We start from the raw sequence: 13764 nt of genomic DNA on the forward strand, positions 1-13764 counted from the left end.
CACTCACGTCACAAGTCTCTAAAACCTAGGAGACACATACAGTACATGGCATAACCTGCATACATACAAATATACATATATGCAAATACACAACACAATAACCTCTCGATGTGGAATAATGGATCTGAAATCATAACTTCTTATAAAAATATAAAAATAAAATCAAAAGAAGCGTCATCTGAATCAGGAGAAAAACAATAACTTCCATTGATAGTCCACTGCGTGAGGCAGTGGCAAGTCAGTGGATCAAGTGTCTTCATGAATGCACACAGTGTGTCTGTCCACAGGATTCACAGACAGGGTTTTTGTCCAGAGGCCATTTAAAAAGCAGCCACTACTTGAATTTAATACTGGAGTGTAAAAATGTCCACAGACACAAAGAGAGGGACAAGGTCCTTAGTTCTCTGGCCAGCCAGCGAGGTAACAAGAAAACGACACGTTTATCTATCTACACACTAAGGGATCTCTGACGACAGGGCATGGTAGGCGTACCCTCCCATCAAGATGTCAGTTTACCTCTCAGCCCCAATCAGTTCATGGAGACCTGCGTCAGTGAGGACATGGATGAGTGTGATGCTCCTGTCAAACCAGGCACATATTCCATTTGGTCTTTTGCATCCAGCGATATGTGGCTAATCAAGGGACATACGAATCCAAAGTTTATTCGGGTTGTTTTCATGTCCACCACTTCTTTTGTTCCAGCGAATGAACAAACCCACTTATAGTCTGTCACACTTGTTCAGGTTGCCTGCCTAAAATGTCTTTCTTACAAGTTTTTGTTTAATTTTTCAATCATATTCTCATCTCGTGATCAGGACTTTGATCCAGTGAAGGCTCCCTGGTGCTGATCATGGATGCTGACGGTCCTTGGTTGACTCCAAATGGAGAAACAGCCGGCGATCGAGCTGCTAGCGGGGAGAGAGATGGGGAAAAACTCGGTGACATTGCCGCTGATGAAATGGAGCCCTCGTGGCTGATTGGGGACCTACGAAGTGAGGCCAAGTGGGGAAATGTTCGCCCGATCACGGGGACTTTAGGTGGAACTGACATGGCCCCTGGATGGGCCACTGATGTGATTAGAGGAGGCGGATCAATTCTAGGTTTGGGATCCATTTTGGGTTTGGGCTGGAAGGGCTGGCGAGGGTTCTGACTCTGCTGAGCAGTTTCATCTTTAAGCCTTGCAATCTCCGTGAAAACATTAGCAAGCGGTTGGAACTGTGGGCACCAGTTAAGGAGATAATCCCAGTTATAGCTACCCCGAAGCTCCTCGTCACTCGCAACAATGGCCGTGAGGGAACCGTCCACTGAAGGTTTGCCATCCTCCGGGAAGGCATAATCCTTAGGGAGAGATATGTTGAGGCCTCGGCCGACACCCAGGTAACCACTTCCCTCATCCCTGTAGACGGGCAGCTGACCAGAGAGCAGCGTTCCACTGAGACTTCCTCCAAGTTTCTTTCCTTTGAACCAGGTGCTGCCCTCCAAAGCCGCAGGCTCACAGGAGATGTCGGAGAGCTGGTCAGCATCCTGCTGGATGCCAGAGTCTGGCCCTCGGGCTGAGATGTGCTCCTGCATGGACGAGGTGATGGAAGCAACGCGGGGGTATTCGTTTATCATCCTGATCTCATCATCCTCTGCTGCCTCAGCGGATCCTCTTCCACTGGAGTGAGAGGGATCCAGTGAGCCCCCTCTAGTGTAGGGACCACCACCAGCCCCACCTTGGTCACCAGCATAGCCTGGCAAGGTCTGGTGGTAAATCCTTTCTCCTCCTGCTCCCGACTTACAGTCATCCAGTTTCTGTAAGGCAGTTCCTGTCGCGACAGTCCTGTTTCCTGTGTCCTGACCTTTCTTCCTCCTGCGTGACTTGACCAGGAACACCACCACAGCCATGACCACGAGCAAAATGATAAAACCCAGAGAAGCTGCAATTATACTAATAAGCAGGACGTTGACGTCAGCGGCGAGGCCAAAGTTGGTGTTGGTGACGTCAATGGAGACCTGAGCTGTAGAGCTCCGAGACGTATCAAGAGGGCTGTGAGCTTTGACATCCAGGGTCATCATCCTGGTTTCCCGTTTGTTGCGGCCTGACCCACTGCTGCCGCTGCTGCCTGAGCTGTCCAACTTGAGGAAAATCACGCCAGTGGTCTTGTTTACATCAAAATATGGGGAGCTGGAGGTGAGAGAATACAGAATAATACCATCCACCCCTCCGTCCTCATCATTTGCTACCACCTGGCCGATGCTCTGGCCTTTCTTGGCTCCCTCCGGGACTTCGAAGGAGAGATCAGTGGATGTGAAAAGTGGGTCATATTCATCTTCACCTGTGACAAACACCTGCACTGTCACAGTGGCTGAATGGTTGCCTGAATCCACTGCCACTGCTACAAAATTAAACGAATTGATCTTCTCAAAGTCAAATGGAGTTTTGCTCCTTATTTCTCCTGAAGTTTGGTCCACGGCGAAGCTTTCTTTTCCCACTCCGGTTCGCTCCACCATGTAATACTTGAGCTGCCCAAAAACCCCGGTGTCATGGTCTATTGCGTGTAGAACCGTTACAGCCGAATTCGCTGGTTGGTTTTCTCTGATGCTGGCAGTTAAGACTTCGACAGGGAAGAACGGATGGTTGTCGTTCACATCTTTGACCTCAACAATGACGGGAACGAGTGCAAAGTGACCCTGTCCATCTGTGGCTTGAATGATGACAACATGCGTGGGTTGGTGTTCCCGATCGAGCGCTCGCTGAAGTCGCAACGCTCCGGTCCACTGGTCCAAGGTGAAGAGGTTGACTTCATCACCAGAGCTGATGGTATACTGGACCTCCGCATTGGGAGTTGAGTCTGGATCTGGAAAGAAAGACAGCAGAATAATAAATAACTAGGACACAGAGTTGAAGAAAGAGTGAAATACAGACGTATAAAAAAGATCTGCCTACCTGTGGCGGTGAGTCGTATAATCTCGGTCCCAGCAGCGGCGCCCTCACTCAGCGAAACAGTATACTCTGCTCTGCTGAACACTGGAGGGTTATCATTAACATCGCCAATGGTTATCACGGCAGCCACGCTCGAGCTCCTCTGGGGAACTCCCCGATCAGACACCACCACGGTGAGGTTGTAAAGTGGCTTGGTTTCAAAGTCGAGCGACTCGGCCAACAGCAGAGTCCCAACTGTCTGGAAGCCTCGTCCCTCCAGGAAGCGCACGCTGCTCTCAATCTGGAACGCGTTCCCTTCATTTCCGTTGGCGATAGCAAAGTCAAAGCCGCAGTTCTCCCTGGAGAGGTCGCTGTCGAAGGCTTCGAAAGTCAGGACTGTCGACCCGGGGATAGCGTCCTCTGATACAGTAGCCCTGCAAACCACACGTGAGCTTAGTGACGGCTGCTGAAGTTATCTCATAAGACATTAACAAAAAATAAAAACAATAAAAGCGTGTACTGTACTTCGACTGACCTGTACTCTGACTGGTGGAACACAGGAGCGTTGTCATTGACATCAGAAATTTGGACCTGGATTGTTGTAAGTGAGGAGAGGGAAGGGGAGCCTCCATCACGAGCTTCAATGACGATACTGACCGATGGACGCTCGGGGTCAAACTCCGCTCTGTGGTTGATGAACAGCGTCCCTGGATACAGAAGGCCGAGACAAGTGTTAAGCCAGGAAAAAGCTACCTCATGAAAATTAAACATAAAAAAATAGAAAACTGATGCAGGGAACTGAAATTAACAGGATGAAGGTAATCTACCATTGCTGGGGTTAATGTAGAAACCGTCCTGTGTTGAAGACAGCACTTTGTAAGTGATCCGCCCGTTTTCTCCCGAGTCTCTGTCGGTTGCTGTTACTGTGATAACTGCACTTCCTGCTGGCGTGTGTTCGGGCAGCGTAACCTATGCAAAAACACAGGATTTGAGAATTAACTTAGAAAAATTAAAAAAAAAAAAAAATAATAACTGCACTATCATTCCCAAACTTGTAGTGAGGAAGGCAATAAGCAGCTCATTTGCTAGGCAGAAATCAATTTAAGGCAGATTCTGCTTTTTACTTCTCAAGTTCAAATTTACATTTCAATTTACAAAGATGTGGTAGTAAACGTCATATAGAATCTTCCTTACAAAATTCTGCCATCAGGAAAATACTTTCTGGATCAAGGGAAATTTGCTCTTAGAATGTTCAAGGAATGAGTACATTTAAAATGAAACACAAATTCTGTACATCTACAAGGACACTAAACTGGCATATCTCATTTCATAAACTGTATTTATATTGGGAGCTACAAGAAGAACATGAAACACATAAAAGTCATTTAGATTATTTTGAAACGGTTGTCTTCCAGGTCTTCTGATCAGAAACAATATATGCAGTGAAATAGTTCCATTGTGTCGGTCATTACCTGATAGAGGTCGTGTGTGAATGCGGGTGCATTGTCATTGATGTCCTCCACCACAATAGTAATGTTGGCCTGAGTTTGGTGCTGGCTGTCCGTGGCTCTGACGGTCAGGGTGTACCACGTCTTCTCTTCGAAGTCCAACGGGGCCGTGAGGGAAATGCCTCCACTGTAACGGTGAATCCCGAACTTGCCCAAGGATGTTGGGTCAAGCTGCAAGGAGTAGGAAAGGGCAGGACTGGAGTCGACGTCGTTACCCGTCACAACGGTGATCTCTTTGCCGATCAAAGTATCTGAGGGAGAAAGCAAGTCAACATCGTTTGGTTAGCTCTAGACAACAAGGCTGTTACTGTTGAACAATAGCTTTGACAGCTCAAAGGACACAGAAGGAGTCTGAGACAATATGTAAAAATGAAATACTTACTCTCTGCGATGCGGATTTCCTGGGGTAGTGGGATGGTGGGACTGTTGTCATTTTGGTCAACAATGATAACCGTCAGTGTGGCTGAACCAGCCAATCGTGGGCTTCCTCTGTCAGTCGCTGTGACAACCAACCTGTGGATCGACAAGAAAAGACGTTGTCTTCCTCTTTTTTATTACGCCAATAGTTGTATGAGTTTCATTTTATGTTGCGATCAAAGAAACAAAACATAAAAACAGTCCGTGAATGGAGTACAGCTTTGTTTTTGTGTTTGATTACACATTCTCCTGCTGCTACAAAAACAATGTGCAAAAATTATTAAATTGATTCAGTGTGGAGGTTGAAACTTCAGCTTTGATACATCTGGCATGCAGATTTTCATTCGCAGCGCTGCCTACATCTTCTGCAGACAGTTAATTTCCTCACCAGCTATCTAAACACAGTCTCGCTGAGTGATTATGAATCATGATGTGGTAACGATGTATATATTTATATAGGTCTTTCTTCTATGCACGTCTACCTGTGCATAAATATAATGAACTTCACACCTCCCGGCACCTTGTAGTAATATTTATTACACATGAAGAATCAACCTATGCCCGAAATCAGGCGTTTCACCCAAACCACAGATCTGTCCTCACTTGGTCTGGGTAAAGATCTCGCGGTCCATGATGGCTGCTGTGGTAATGCTTCCTGTCACAGGGTCGATCTTGAACAGGCCACTCATGCTTGAGGATTGGATGGAGTAGGTCACCTGACCGTTTTGGCCCTGATCCACATCCTCTGCAACCACCTGGGAGAGGAGAGAGAGGAGGCAGAACAATAAAGGTAAAAGGTTATACATTTAGCAGTTATCCTGCATGTCAGAAACCCCTGACTCTGCGTTATCGTCCAGTTCTTTATAGGCACCTGTATGATTGGCATTTCATATCCTTGTGCTTCTTTCATGTAAGCCACATAATTCTGCAGCTGGAAGCGAGGCAGGTTGTCATTGACATCCTGCAAGAGCAAGTTAATGGCCATGAAAGACGTCGAGGACACAGTCTCGGCCTTTACAACTAGACGGAGTTTTGGGGAGTCTTCAAAGTCGAGTCCCTTGGAGCTCTGCACCCAGATTTCACCTGCAGCACAAACAGAGATATGGTTGTAAATACGAGGCACCGGACAGACGTATATGGAGCCATCAATGATAAAAGAAATCCTCCATGTGAGTTTCACCTGTTGAGGAGCTGATGCTGAACGCCTGCTTTCTGTTGCCGCTGAAGAGGCTGTAGCTGATCCCTTTACGTGTGCCATCCGGATGTTGAGCCTGAGCCTGAGCCACCGCTGTGCCTATTTTTTAGGGAAAAGAAGAAAACGATCATTAACGATGACAACAGTGAATCAGAAACGATGCCCCTTATTTAATTGACAATGAAAAAAATCCAACCTTTCACAGCATTCTCCTGTAAGCTGACATCTCGGGCATTCCTGGAGAAACGGATGCCATTGTACTCCACCTCCTTCACATAAATAACTACCACTCCTTGTGCAGACTGGGCCGGGCTGCCTTGGTCCATGGCCTCCACTATTAGGGTCCGCTGAGCCTGGGTCAGATCTCCCAGGGGCTGAGTGGCCTGGATTTCCCCAGTTAGAGAATTTATACTGAAGCCTTTCACAGAGGTGGCAAAACGATAAAACACAGATCCATTGGCTCCGAAGTCCCTGTCCTCCGCCTTCATGGTAGCTAAGACTCGCTGGGATCTCCTGCTGGACACTTCAACAACAAGTGGGTCTTGTATGAAGAAAGGAGCGTTGTCATTGACGTCCAAGACATTTACTGTCACCTGTAAAACAAGGGTCATACATGTAAGAAACAATAAAATAAAAACTTTTCCTGATTTAACATGGAAGTTATGAATCTTACACATCTTAAACCATCTAAATACCTGCGCAGAGGAATTCCTGGGTGCAGCAGGTGAAAGGTCAACAGCAAACACCTGGAAACTGTACGAGTCTGACTTTTCACGGTCCAGCGGGCCTGATGTGGTGATGCGACCGGTGTTCTCGTCGACAGTGAACGCCCCGTTTGCCTCCTGGCTGAGGAAGTAGAGAACCTTCCCGTTCAGCTCATCATCGGGATCCGACGCTGAAACCTGGAACAAACAGAAAAGAAAGTGTATTCATTTTAAAGATATTCTTTAAAAAAAAAAGAAGGTGTTTTAAAGTTCATTTCTATTTCTTCTTACTTCCAGAACTTGTGATCCTTCTGCTATGTCCTCGGACACCTCCACCACGTAGGAGCTTCTGCTGAAAACGGGGCTGTTGTCATTGACGTCCAGCACTCGGACCTTCACTGTGACCGTGGCGCTGAGAGCGGGACTGCCTCGGTCTGCGGCCACCACCTCCAGAGTGTAGTCTGTTTTCTGTTCCCTGTCGAGCCCATGTGACGTGGACAGAGCTCCTGTGCTGGCGTCGAGCTGGAAATCTCTGTCAGGATTCCCCGCTAGATGGAAAAAAATAAAAGGGAGAATATGTGTGTGACTGTGTTCGAGGGAAGAATTAATGAAATGAAATGTTGAATGCAACCAACTAAAGTTCATTCTTACCAGTGATTCTGTACTCCAGCTCTCCACCTGGACCTGAATCGGGATCTGTGGCCTTGAGGAAGCAAAGCTCAACAGACTCCTGGTTCTCCGGCACCTCGAGTTGATACCAAGACATGGCAAAGACCGGAGCATTGTCGTTCACGTCCTGCACCTCCACACGGACTACAGCCTTTGCGAAGTTTGGAGGCAGTCCGCCATCCCTGGCATACACTGGAAAAAGATGGAAAGGGTTAAGAAGATCACATGCTGAATTCCATGCAATACAGTTCATAGAGATTTGAGTAATAAGGCGCATATTTTGTACCAGTGAGTGTGTAGTGATCCTGCAGCTCTGCATCCAGCTCCTTCGTGGTGGTGATGGCGCCTGTCGCAGGGTTGATGACAAAGCCTTCCTCCGTCACACCTCCATATGTAATATGGCCATTAGAACCTGGGTTGAAACACAGGATAGACATCAGCAGAGAACAAAAAAAGGAAATGCATGCCATAAAACCTTTAATAAAGCAAAGACATTGGAAAAAAATGTAACAAAGCGGCGATACTCGCAAATTCTCATAAAGCTTCCACAAATATACGACTCAGTACGGTGATTAAAACCACACATTTTCATTAGAATGTGTCTGTGGCCGAGGTTAAAGTAGTTGGTTTGACTTGAAACTATGGTGGAGCAGTTATGGTTTCTTACACATTCATTCCTCTGGGAAACGTGCAATATTTTCTTCATTTGCACTTTTATATGTAAAACTTGACCAACATTTGACATTCTGACCTCCCTATATACCAAAAAAATGTTTAATCAAAATGAGGCCGGGCCGCCCTGCTGAAAGCGTAAAATTGGTTCTTTATGACCTAGACTAGTAAAATTGTTTAAGCTCTCGCCACACTTTGTTGGTTTCTTGTGAGAACCACACTCGCTTCTCTTTTTCCAGCTCATTGACTCTCTTTATTCTCTACCTTCAAACAAAACAGTTGAACCAACCTTGGTCGCGGTCGGTCGCCGTCACCGTCAACACTGTGGTTCCCGGCCCTCGGTTTTCCATCACCTGGGCCTCGAACTCCGCTCGCTGGAACACGGGCGCTTCATCGTTCACGTCTATCACCTGGACGCACAGCACCTGAGAGGTGGAGAGCTGAGGAATCCCATGATCCTCCGCTACAATGGTCAGATTGAATACTTCTTGCTCTTCCCGGTCTAAGGCTTTAAGAATGGAGAGAGAACCTGTAAAAACAGGAATGTGAAAAATTCATGAGCGTGACCCATAACCCACTGAGAAAGTGTCCTTAAGTTTAGCTTTTTGCAGTTTTTCCATGCAGCACTACACTATTTATTTGCCTTGAAATCTGTAAGGCATTATTTGGTATGTGTAAATGTGTATTTTATGTAAATCATGCTCGTTCACACAGGGATTGTGAATCAGACCTCCGCTGCTCAGACCCTGGCTTCAGTTACACTTCTACCTTTTATGTTTACGTCCCACGGCCCTGTCATCGCCCAACTACAAGAAGGGTCAGCCAGAGTGAGAGAACGCATGGCGTGTGTCTGCGTATGTGTGTGCATTTCATTGCAGGTTTCGTTGCCGTGCCTCAGAGATGCATATAATTTATAAATGCCACAGCGTGCCAAACGTACATTGTGTTTTGTGAGAGATCGTGCTTGCTTCTCATATTTCTGCTAAACACAGACAGATGCAAGACATTCACTGTATTTTTTTTAACTGCTCTCTGTAGTCTATTCACTTCTTCCAACACAGTATCGACTACATGATAAATGTGCACTGAATCCTTTATCCTTATGTGCCACTTTTTGATGAAAATAAAATAAGCAAATCTTGTATTTAAAGCGTCGCCATGTTATAGCTAGCTAGCAAGCTAGCAGTAATTCAACAATAATCTGAAGCAACATGAAGCTGGCAGAGTGAACATATAATTCATAAGCAGTAATCAGTCTAATGATACCCCCCACATTACCCAAGCAGTTTGCCAAATGTCTTTGCAATACATGCTAATCTACTATTACAGCCATTATGAACCACAAGCTTAACACCACAGTCTCAGAAACAACCCCGAACTGAAATCAGTCTCTATTAAAGCACCAGACACTTGACAGTAGTGACGTAAATGACTTCCTTCCATCTGGAAGTTGCATTAAACGTCTGTCTTATGCTTCTTAATCCCATCCCAGCCATAGCAAAGAACGCCCACACCGCCCAGCTCCTGCGATGAAGAGATTACAAATGACTGTATATATAAGATATCAAGGGCCGTCCACATCCCCAGCCCAAATAAAGATCAGTTCCCATGAACAAGTCTATCACGAACTCAACAAAGCATCATTCAAGTGAAACATTGCTCTGAGGCTCTGAAAGATGGTCTCCTAAAGAAGGCTATGCGGGTTATGAGTGTTTAAGCAGCCAAAACTCTGGAGACGCAGCACTTCAGTGTGTAATTATGATGTTCTGGAAAGTTTTACTCCGTCAGGCAGCTTCTATGGTTGGGATGTTGGTGATCTATCGATCATAAGCATCCCACAGAAAAAAAAGATCTCAGTGCTGTCTGGTTGTGTCAAATCACTTAAAGCTGGATGTAAACTCCATAAATTATGTGATTAATTTGACTCTAATGAATTGAATAATTATGGGTAATTCCCTCTGTCCTGATGTATCACAATCATTTCATATAGATATATCTGGCTGTAAACACACACTTACCTGTGTTGGGATTCAAGCTGAAGCGGCCGGCGCTATTTCCTGCCTGGATTCTGTACGAGACTCTGCCATTCTCTCCTTCATCCTCATCTCGAGCAATCACATATAAAATCACAAATCTGTGAAGTAAGACGTGAAACAATACGTTATTTTAACACAGTCACGCCGCACCTGTAGCTAGCGAAACGCAAGCTGTGGAGACGACACTCACCCTACAGGCTGATCCTCCATGACGCTGACCGCAGACGGAGAGCTGAAGACCGGAGCGTTGTCGTTTTCATCCGTAACAAACACTCGAGCGGTGACCGATCCCCAGCGCCTCTGAGAGTGATCTACCGCCTGGTCCGTGGCTCGCACAACGATGTAGAGCGAGGGCGTGGCTTCACGATCCAACTTATGCCCCAGAGTCAGGACTCCACTGGACGGGTCCAGGCTGAGGAGGTCGGGCGTGTCCGGCCAGTGGTGCTCGATGGAGTAACGCAGCTCACTGTTGGGTCCACTGCCATCCTGGGAAAGAAAAATCAAGAGAAGAAATGAAGTAACACTTGTGTTAGATTTAACACAAATCGATATTTAAAACAATGCGAATAATTAAAATGTCCCACCAGATCCACTGCCTGGAACGTGTATATTGATGCGCCCGGCTCGATGTTCTCAGGGATCACGATGGTGACCGGATCCTCGGTGAACTGAGGGGCGTGGTCATTGCTGTCCTGCACGTTGATATCCAGCTTCACCAGGTGGCTGCTGGGAAAGGCCTGGGAGAAGTCGGACACCTCGATGTGCAGCGTGTACCTGGAGCCCTTCTCGTAGTCCAACTCGCGCACCAGGTACACGTCGCCCTTCAGACGGTCCACCATGAACGTCCCGTCCCGGGCAGTCCCTCCCACCACCAGGTACGTCACCTGGCCGTCCAGCGCTACGGACTCGTGCTGGTCTGGAGGGCGGACCGAGCCGATGATGGAGCCTGGAGGGGCTCCCTCCACTGTGTTCAGGGTCATGGAGAGGACGTTGGGCTTGGGAGCCGACCGGGAGGAGCTGAGAACCTTAATGGAAGAAAATCAGGGTCAAATAGACAAACTGTGTGTGTTGTACCTTTCCTCATTCACTCATATTTTCATTCACCCACTGAAATAACCTTTAAAACCTCTTGGTGCAATATCTCCAGAAACGTGTCAAAGCGAATGCAGCTATACGGTTCTCACCCTAACCCATCCCTAAACATAGCCTTGGGCTGTCGTCTGTTTCTGGTTTGTTGTCATTACTATAACAGCCCTCGAAGGCATTCCCATTTTGAATGAAGACATTATGTGCAATCCTCCCCATAAATATCTTGACATTCCGACTTCAACGAGAGAGTCGGGATGTGTGCGACCTGAGGCAGAATAAAGGAAAGTGTAACAATTCCAGTTCAAGTGCAGCTGAGCAACAAGCGACCTCACTGAGCCAAAGTCTAATGGGAAACAAATATGTGCCAGAAGGGCTTTGACACTCCGCTCTGCCTGAGGCTTCGATCCTGTTTCAGGGCAGATCAAAGCGCTCTGAAGACAGCAGGCATAAGCAGATACTAACAAGGCCTGGTTTCATCATCACATCATTCAAGAACACGTACCATGTTCTGCTTTCATTAGTAAAGATCGCTTGAGCAGAATTTTTTTTTCCTTTATTCAATAATGAAAATGGAAAATTGGAAAAGGGAATGTCTGACCGACCTCGCATGTGTTAACATTTCCAGTTAATGAGTCTAAAGAGACAGAAAAAAGTACCTGTAACTAATTAAAACCAATAAGAACTTTGCACCTGTTTATCATTTGTCTTTAATTGTAGTATTGCAGCAAACAATGACTGAATGCATTAAACTGACATTTGTGGTCTGTTAAAGCTGTGAATGTTTTTGTGTTGGCTGTGAAAAAGTATTAGTAAAAGTTTTATATATGCCAGAGATTTAAGATAACCATCAGCACTAGTGAATGCAACGGTGCCATAATCACTTTTTCCCTTCAGGCTTTTTCTTAAACAGGGTATCTAGTGTAGTCCAGTACCAGCGGTGTATAACAGCATCTCCTTTTCTCCATATCGATGTGAAACATTATCTCAAAATCATTATCTGGAAATGTGACCTCATGCGAGTGTTTGAAAGTGTCGTTATAGCGAGTGTACCTGTGTGAGACTACATATCAGTGGCTGCTGCCGTGTAGCAGAGTATCCCTTCCTCTCTGTGCGATTTGATGCAGCTGGCGCTTGTCAGATCTCATATGGGAGCATTTGATTCCACGGCGCCTGTTTTCCCCTCTGTCTAATTTCAGTGTCATACAGGCGGCACGCAAGCAGAATCTACTGCTGCCGTAATTAGCATCCTTTTCCTTTCTGAAAACACATCATACGAAAACACAGAGCTCCGCAGTCAAAGCAAACCGCCACCCTTCTCCGGCTTAATGCCTCAGTGGCAGGCTTTCTTATTTCCTGCTATGGAATTTCTGATACTGCGTGTTGATATGCAGGATTGACCCTTCTGCAGAAAGTTCAAGCTCAGTCCAAACCAGCACCCTCCTACAGCCCACAGTTTTTTTGGTTACCTCAGTAACCTTTGGATCAGGAAGCACACATTACATGGAATAGATCATTCTGTTTATAAAGGAACAGGCCCAGCTTTCCTCCTTCTCAGATTTGCCTATTTTTATAATTCCTTTGAAAGTCGTAGTGTTCGCTATGTACACAGACGGAGGTAATTACTCAGAGAATGTAATGCAAACAGGCTGAGGTAATCTGTAGGAGTGACAGTTTCAGGTTGGTTCCCTCGACCAGCCTTTGCTTCCACAGGCTTCATGCTTTGGAAAAAACCTTAAAGACATCACAACCGTTAACTAGACAAGTGTGCCACAATGCGGAGGTTATGTTTACCTGTATTCGTAGCTGGCAGGTGGAGCTGAGGCCCGGTGTGCCGTGGTCAGCAGCAGTAACAGTGAAGGCGTACTCGGCTCTCTCGCTCCATCTCAGAGGGGAAGCGGTTCGAAGCTCGCCGCTGTTCTGGTTGAGGGAGAAGCGCTCTGCTCTGGAGCCTTGAAAGAAAGAAATTAACAGCTTGAAGTTAAAAAGAAAAAGAAAGCCAATAAATTCAGCAAATATCATCATAATTTGGTGTAAATTTATGCAACTGAAGCCAGAGAGTCAGAGTTCGGTAGCTCACCTGATAAAGAGTAGTATAAGGTCCCATTCTCTCCTTCATCTGGATCTTTAGCTGTCACAGTCCCCACCACGCTCCCCGATGGAAGCCCCTCCATCACCTACAATGAATAAATATTATTCATGACATCTATATCTCAACGCAGCCTGCTCTTTCTTGGCATGATGGATCTAGTTGGCTATATTCTCACCTGGAAGAGCAGCTCTCTGTTGGGCCTGGCATGAGTGAAACTCGGGGTGTGGTCGTTTTCATCCAAAACAGTGATATGAGCCGTCCCAGTGGCACTGCGAGGAGGCGTGCCCCCGTCCTGAACGACAACAACCACCTGATAGCTAGACTGTTGCTCTCGGTCGAGGGCCAGGCGGGTGCTGATCTCGCCTGGAGAGGAAAATAAGAACAAAAAATGGAAAACAGCAAGTTAATATAATGTTAATCCAATAGAGAAAGATAAACATTAATTATTCATTGCTGCTCATGCTATTAAAATAAAATGCT

General features: G+C 46.3%; 1 protein-coding gene across 1 annotated transcript in view; it reads right to left on the reverse strand.

Annotated features, from left to right (window-relative positions):
- Nucleotides 1-274: 274 nt before the first annotated feature.
- dchs1b (dachsous cadherin-related 1b) overlaps nucleotides 275-13764 on the reverse strand; it is a 74902-nt gene continuing 61412 nt past the window's right edge. Inside the window, exons 9-29 of the mRNA XM_030100264.1 lie at nucleotides 13460-13647; nucleotides 13273-13369; nucleotides 12987-13144; nucleotides 10691-11131; nucleotides 10297-10592; nucleotides 10089-10204; nucleotides 8360-8599; nucleotides 7685-7810; nucleotides 7381-7590; nucleotides 7021-7277; nucleotides 6721-6927; nucleotides 6222-6618; nucleotides 6011-6124; nucleotides 5702-5913; nucleotides 5434-5585; nucleotides 4796-4926; nucleotides 4378-4664; nucleotides 3733-3874; nucleotides 3441-3612; nucleotides 2930-3339; nucleotides 275-2840 (exon numbers count right to left, since the gene is read on the reverse strand). Of these exons, the coding sequence (XP_029956124.1) occupies nucleotides 793-2840; nucleotides 2930-3339; nucleotides 3441-3612; nucleotides 3733-3874; nucleotides 4378-4664; nucleotides 4796-4926; nucleotides 5434-5585; nucleotides 5702-5913; nucleotides 6011-6124; nucleotides 6222-6618; nucleotides 6721-6927; nucleotides 7021-7277; nucleotides 7381-7590; nucleotides 7685-7810; nucleotides 8360-8599; nucleotides 10089-10204; nucleotides 10297-10592; nucleotides 10691-11131; nucleotides 12987-13144; nucleotides 13273-13369; nucleotides 13460-13647 (6401 nt within the window). The 3' untranslated portion in view covers nucleotides 275-792. The remainder of the gene's footprint in view (nucleotides 2841-2929; nucleotides 3340-3440; nucleotides 3613-3732; nucleotides 3875-4377; nucleotides 4665-4795; nucleotides 4927-5433; nucleotides 5586-5701; nucleotides 5914-6010; nucleotides 6125-6221; nucleotides 6619-6720; nucleotides 6928-7020; nucleotides 7278-7380; nucleotides 7591-7684; nucleotides 7811-8359; nucleotides 8600-10088; nucleotides 10205-10296; nucleotides 10593-10690; nucleotides 11132-12986; nucleotides 13145-13272; nucleotides 13370-13459; nucleotides 13648-13764) is intronic.

The sequence above is a fragment of the Salarias fasciatus genome, chromosome 10 (assembly GCF_902148845.1).
Source record: "Salarias fasciatus chromosome 10, fSalaFa1.1, whole genome shotgun sequence".
Lineage (NCBI taxonomy): Eukaryota > Metazoa > Chordata > Actinopteri > Blenniiformes > Blenniidae > Salarias > Salarias fasciatus.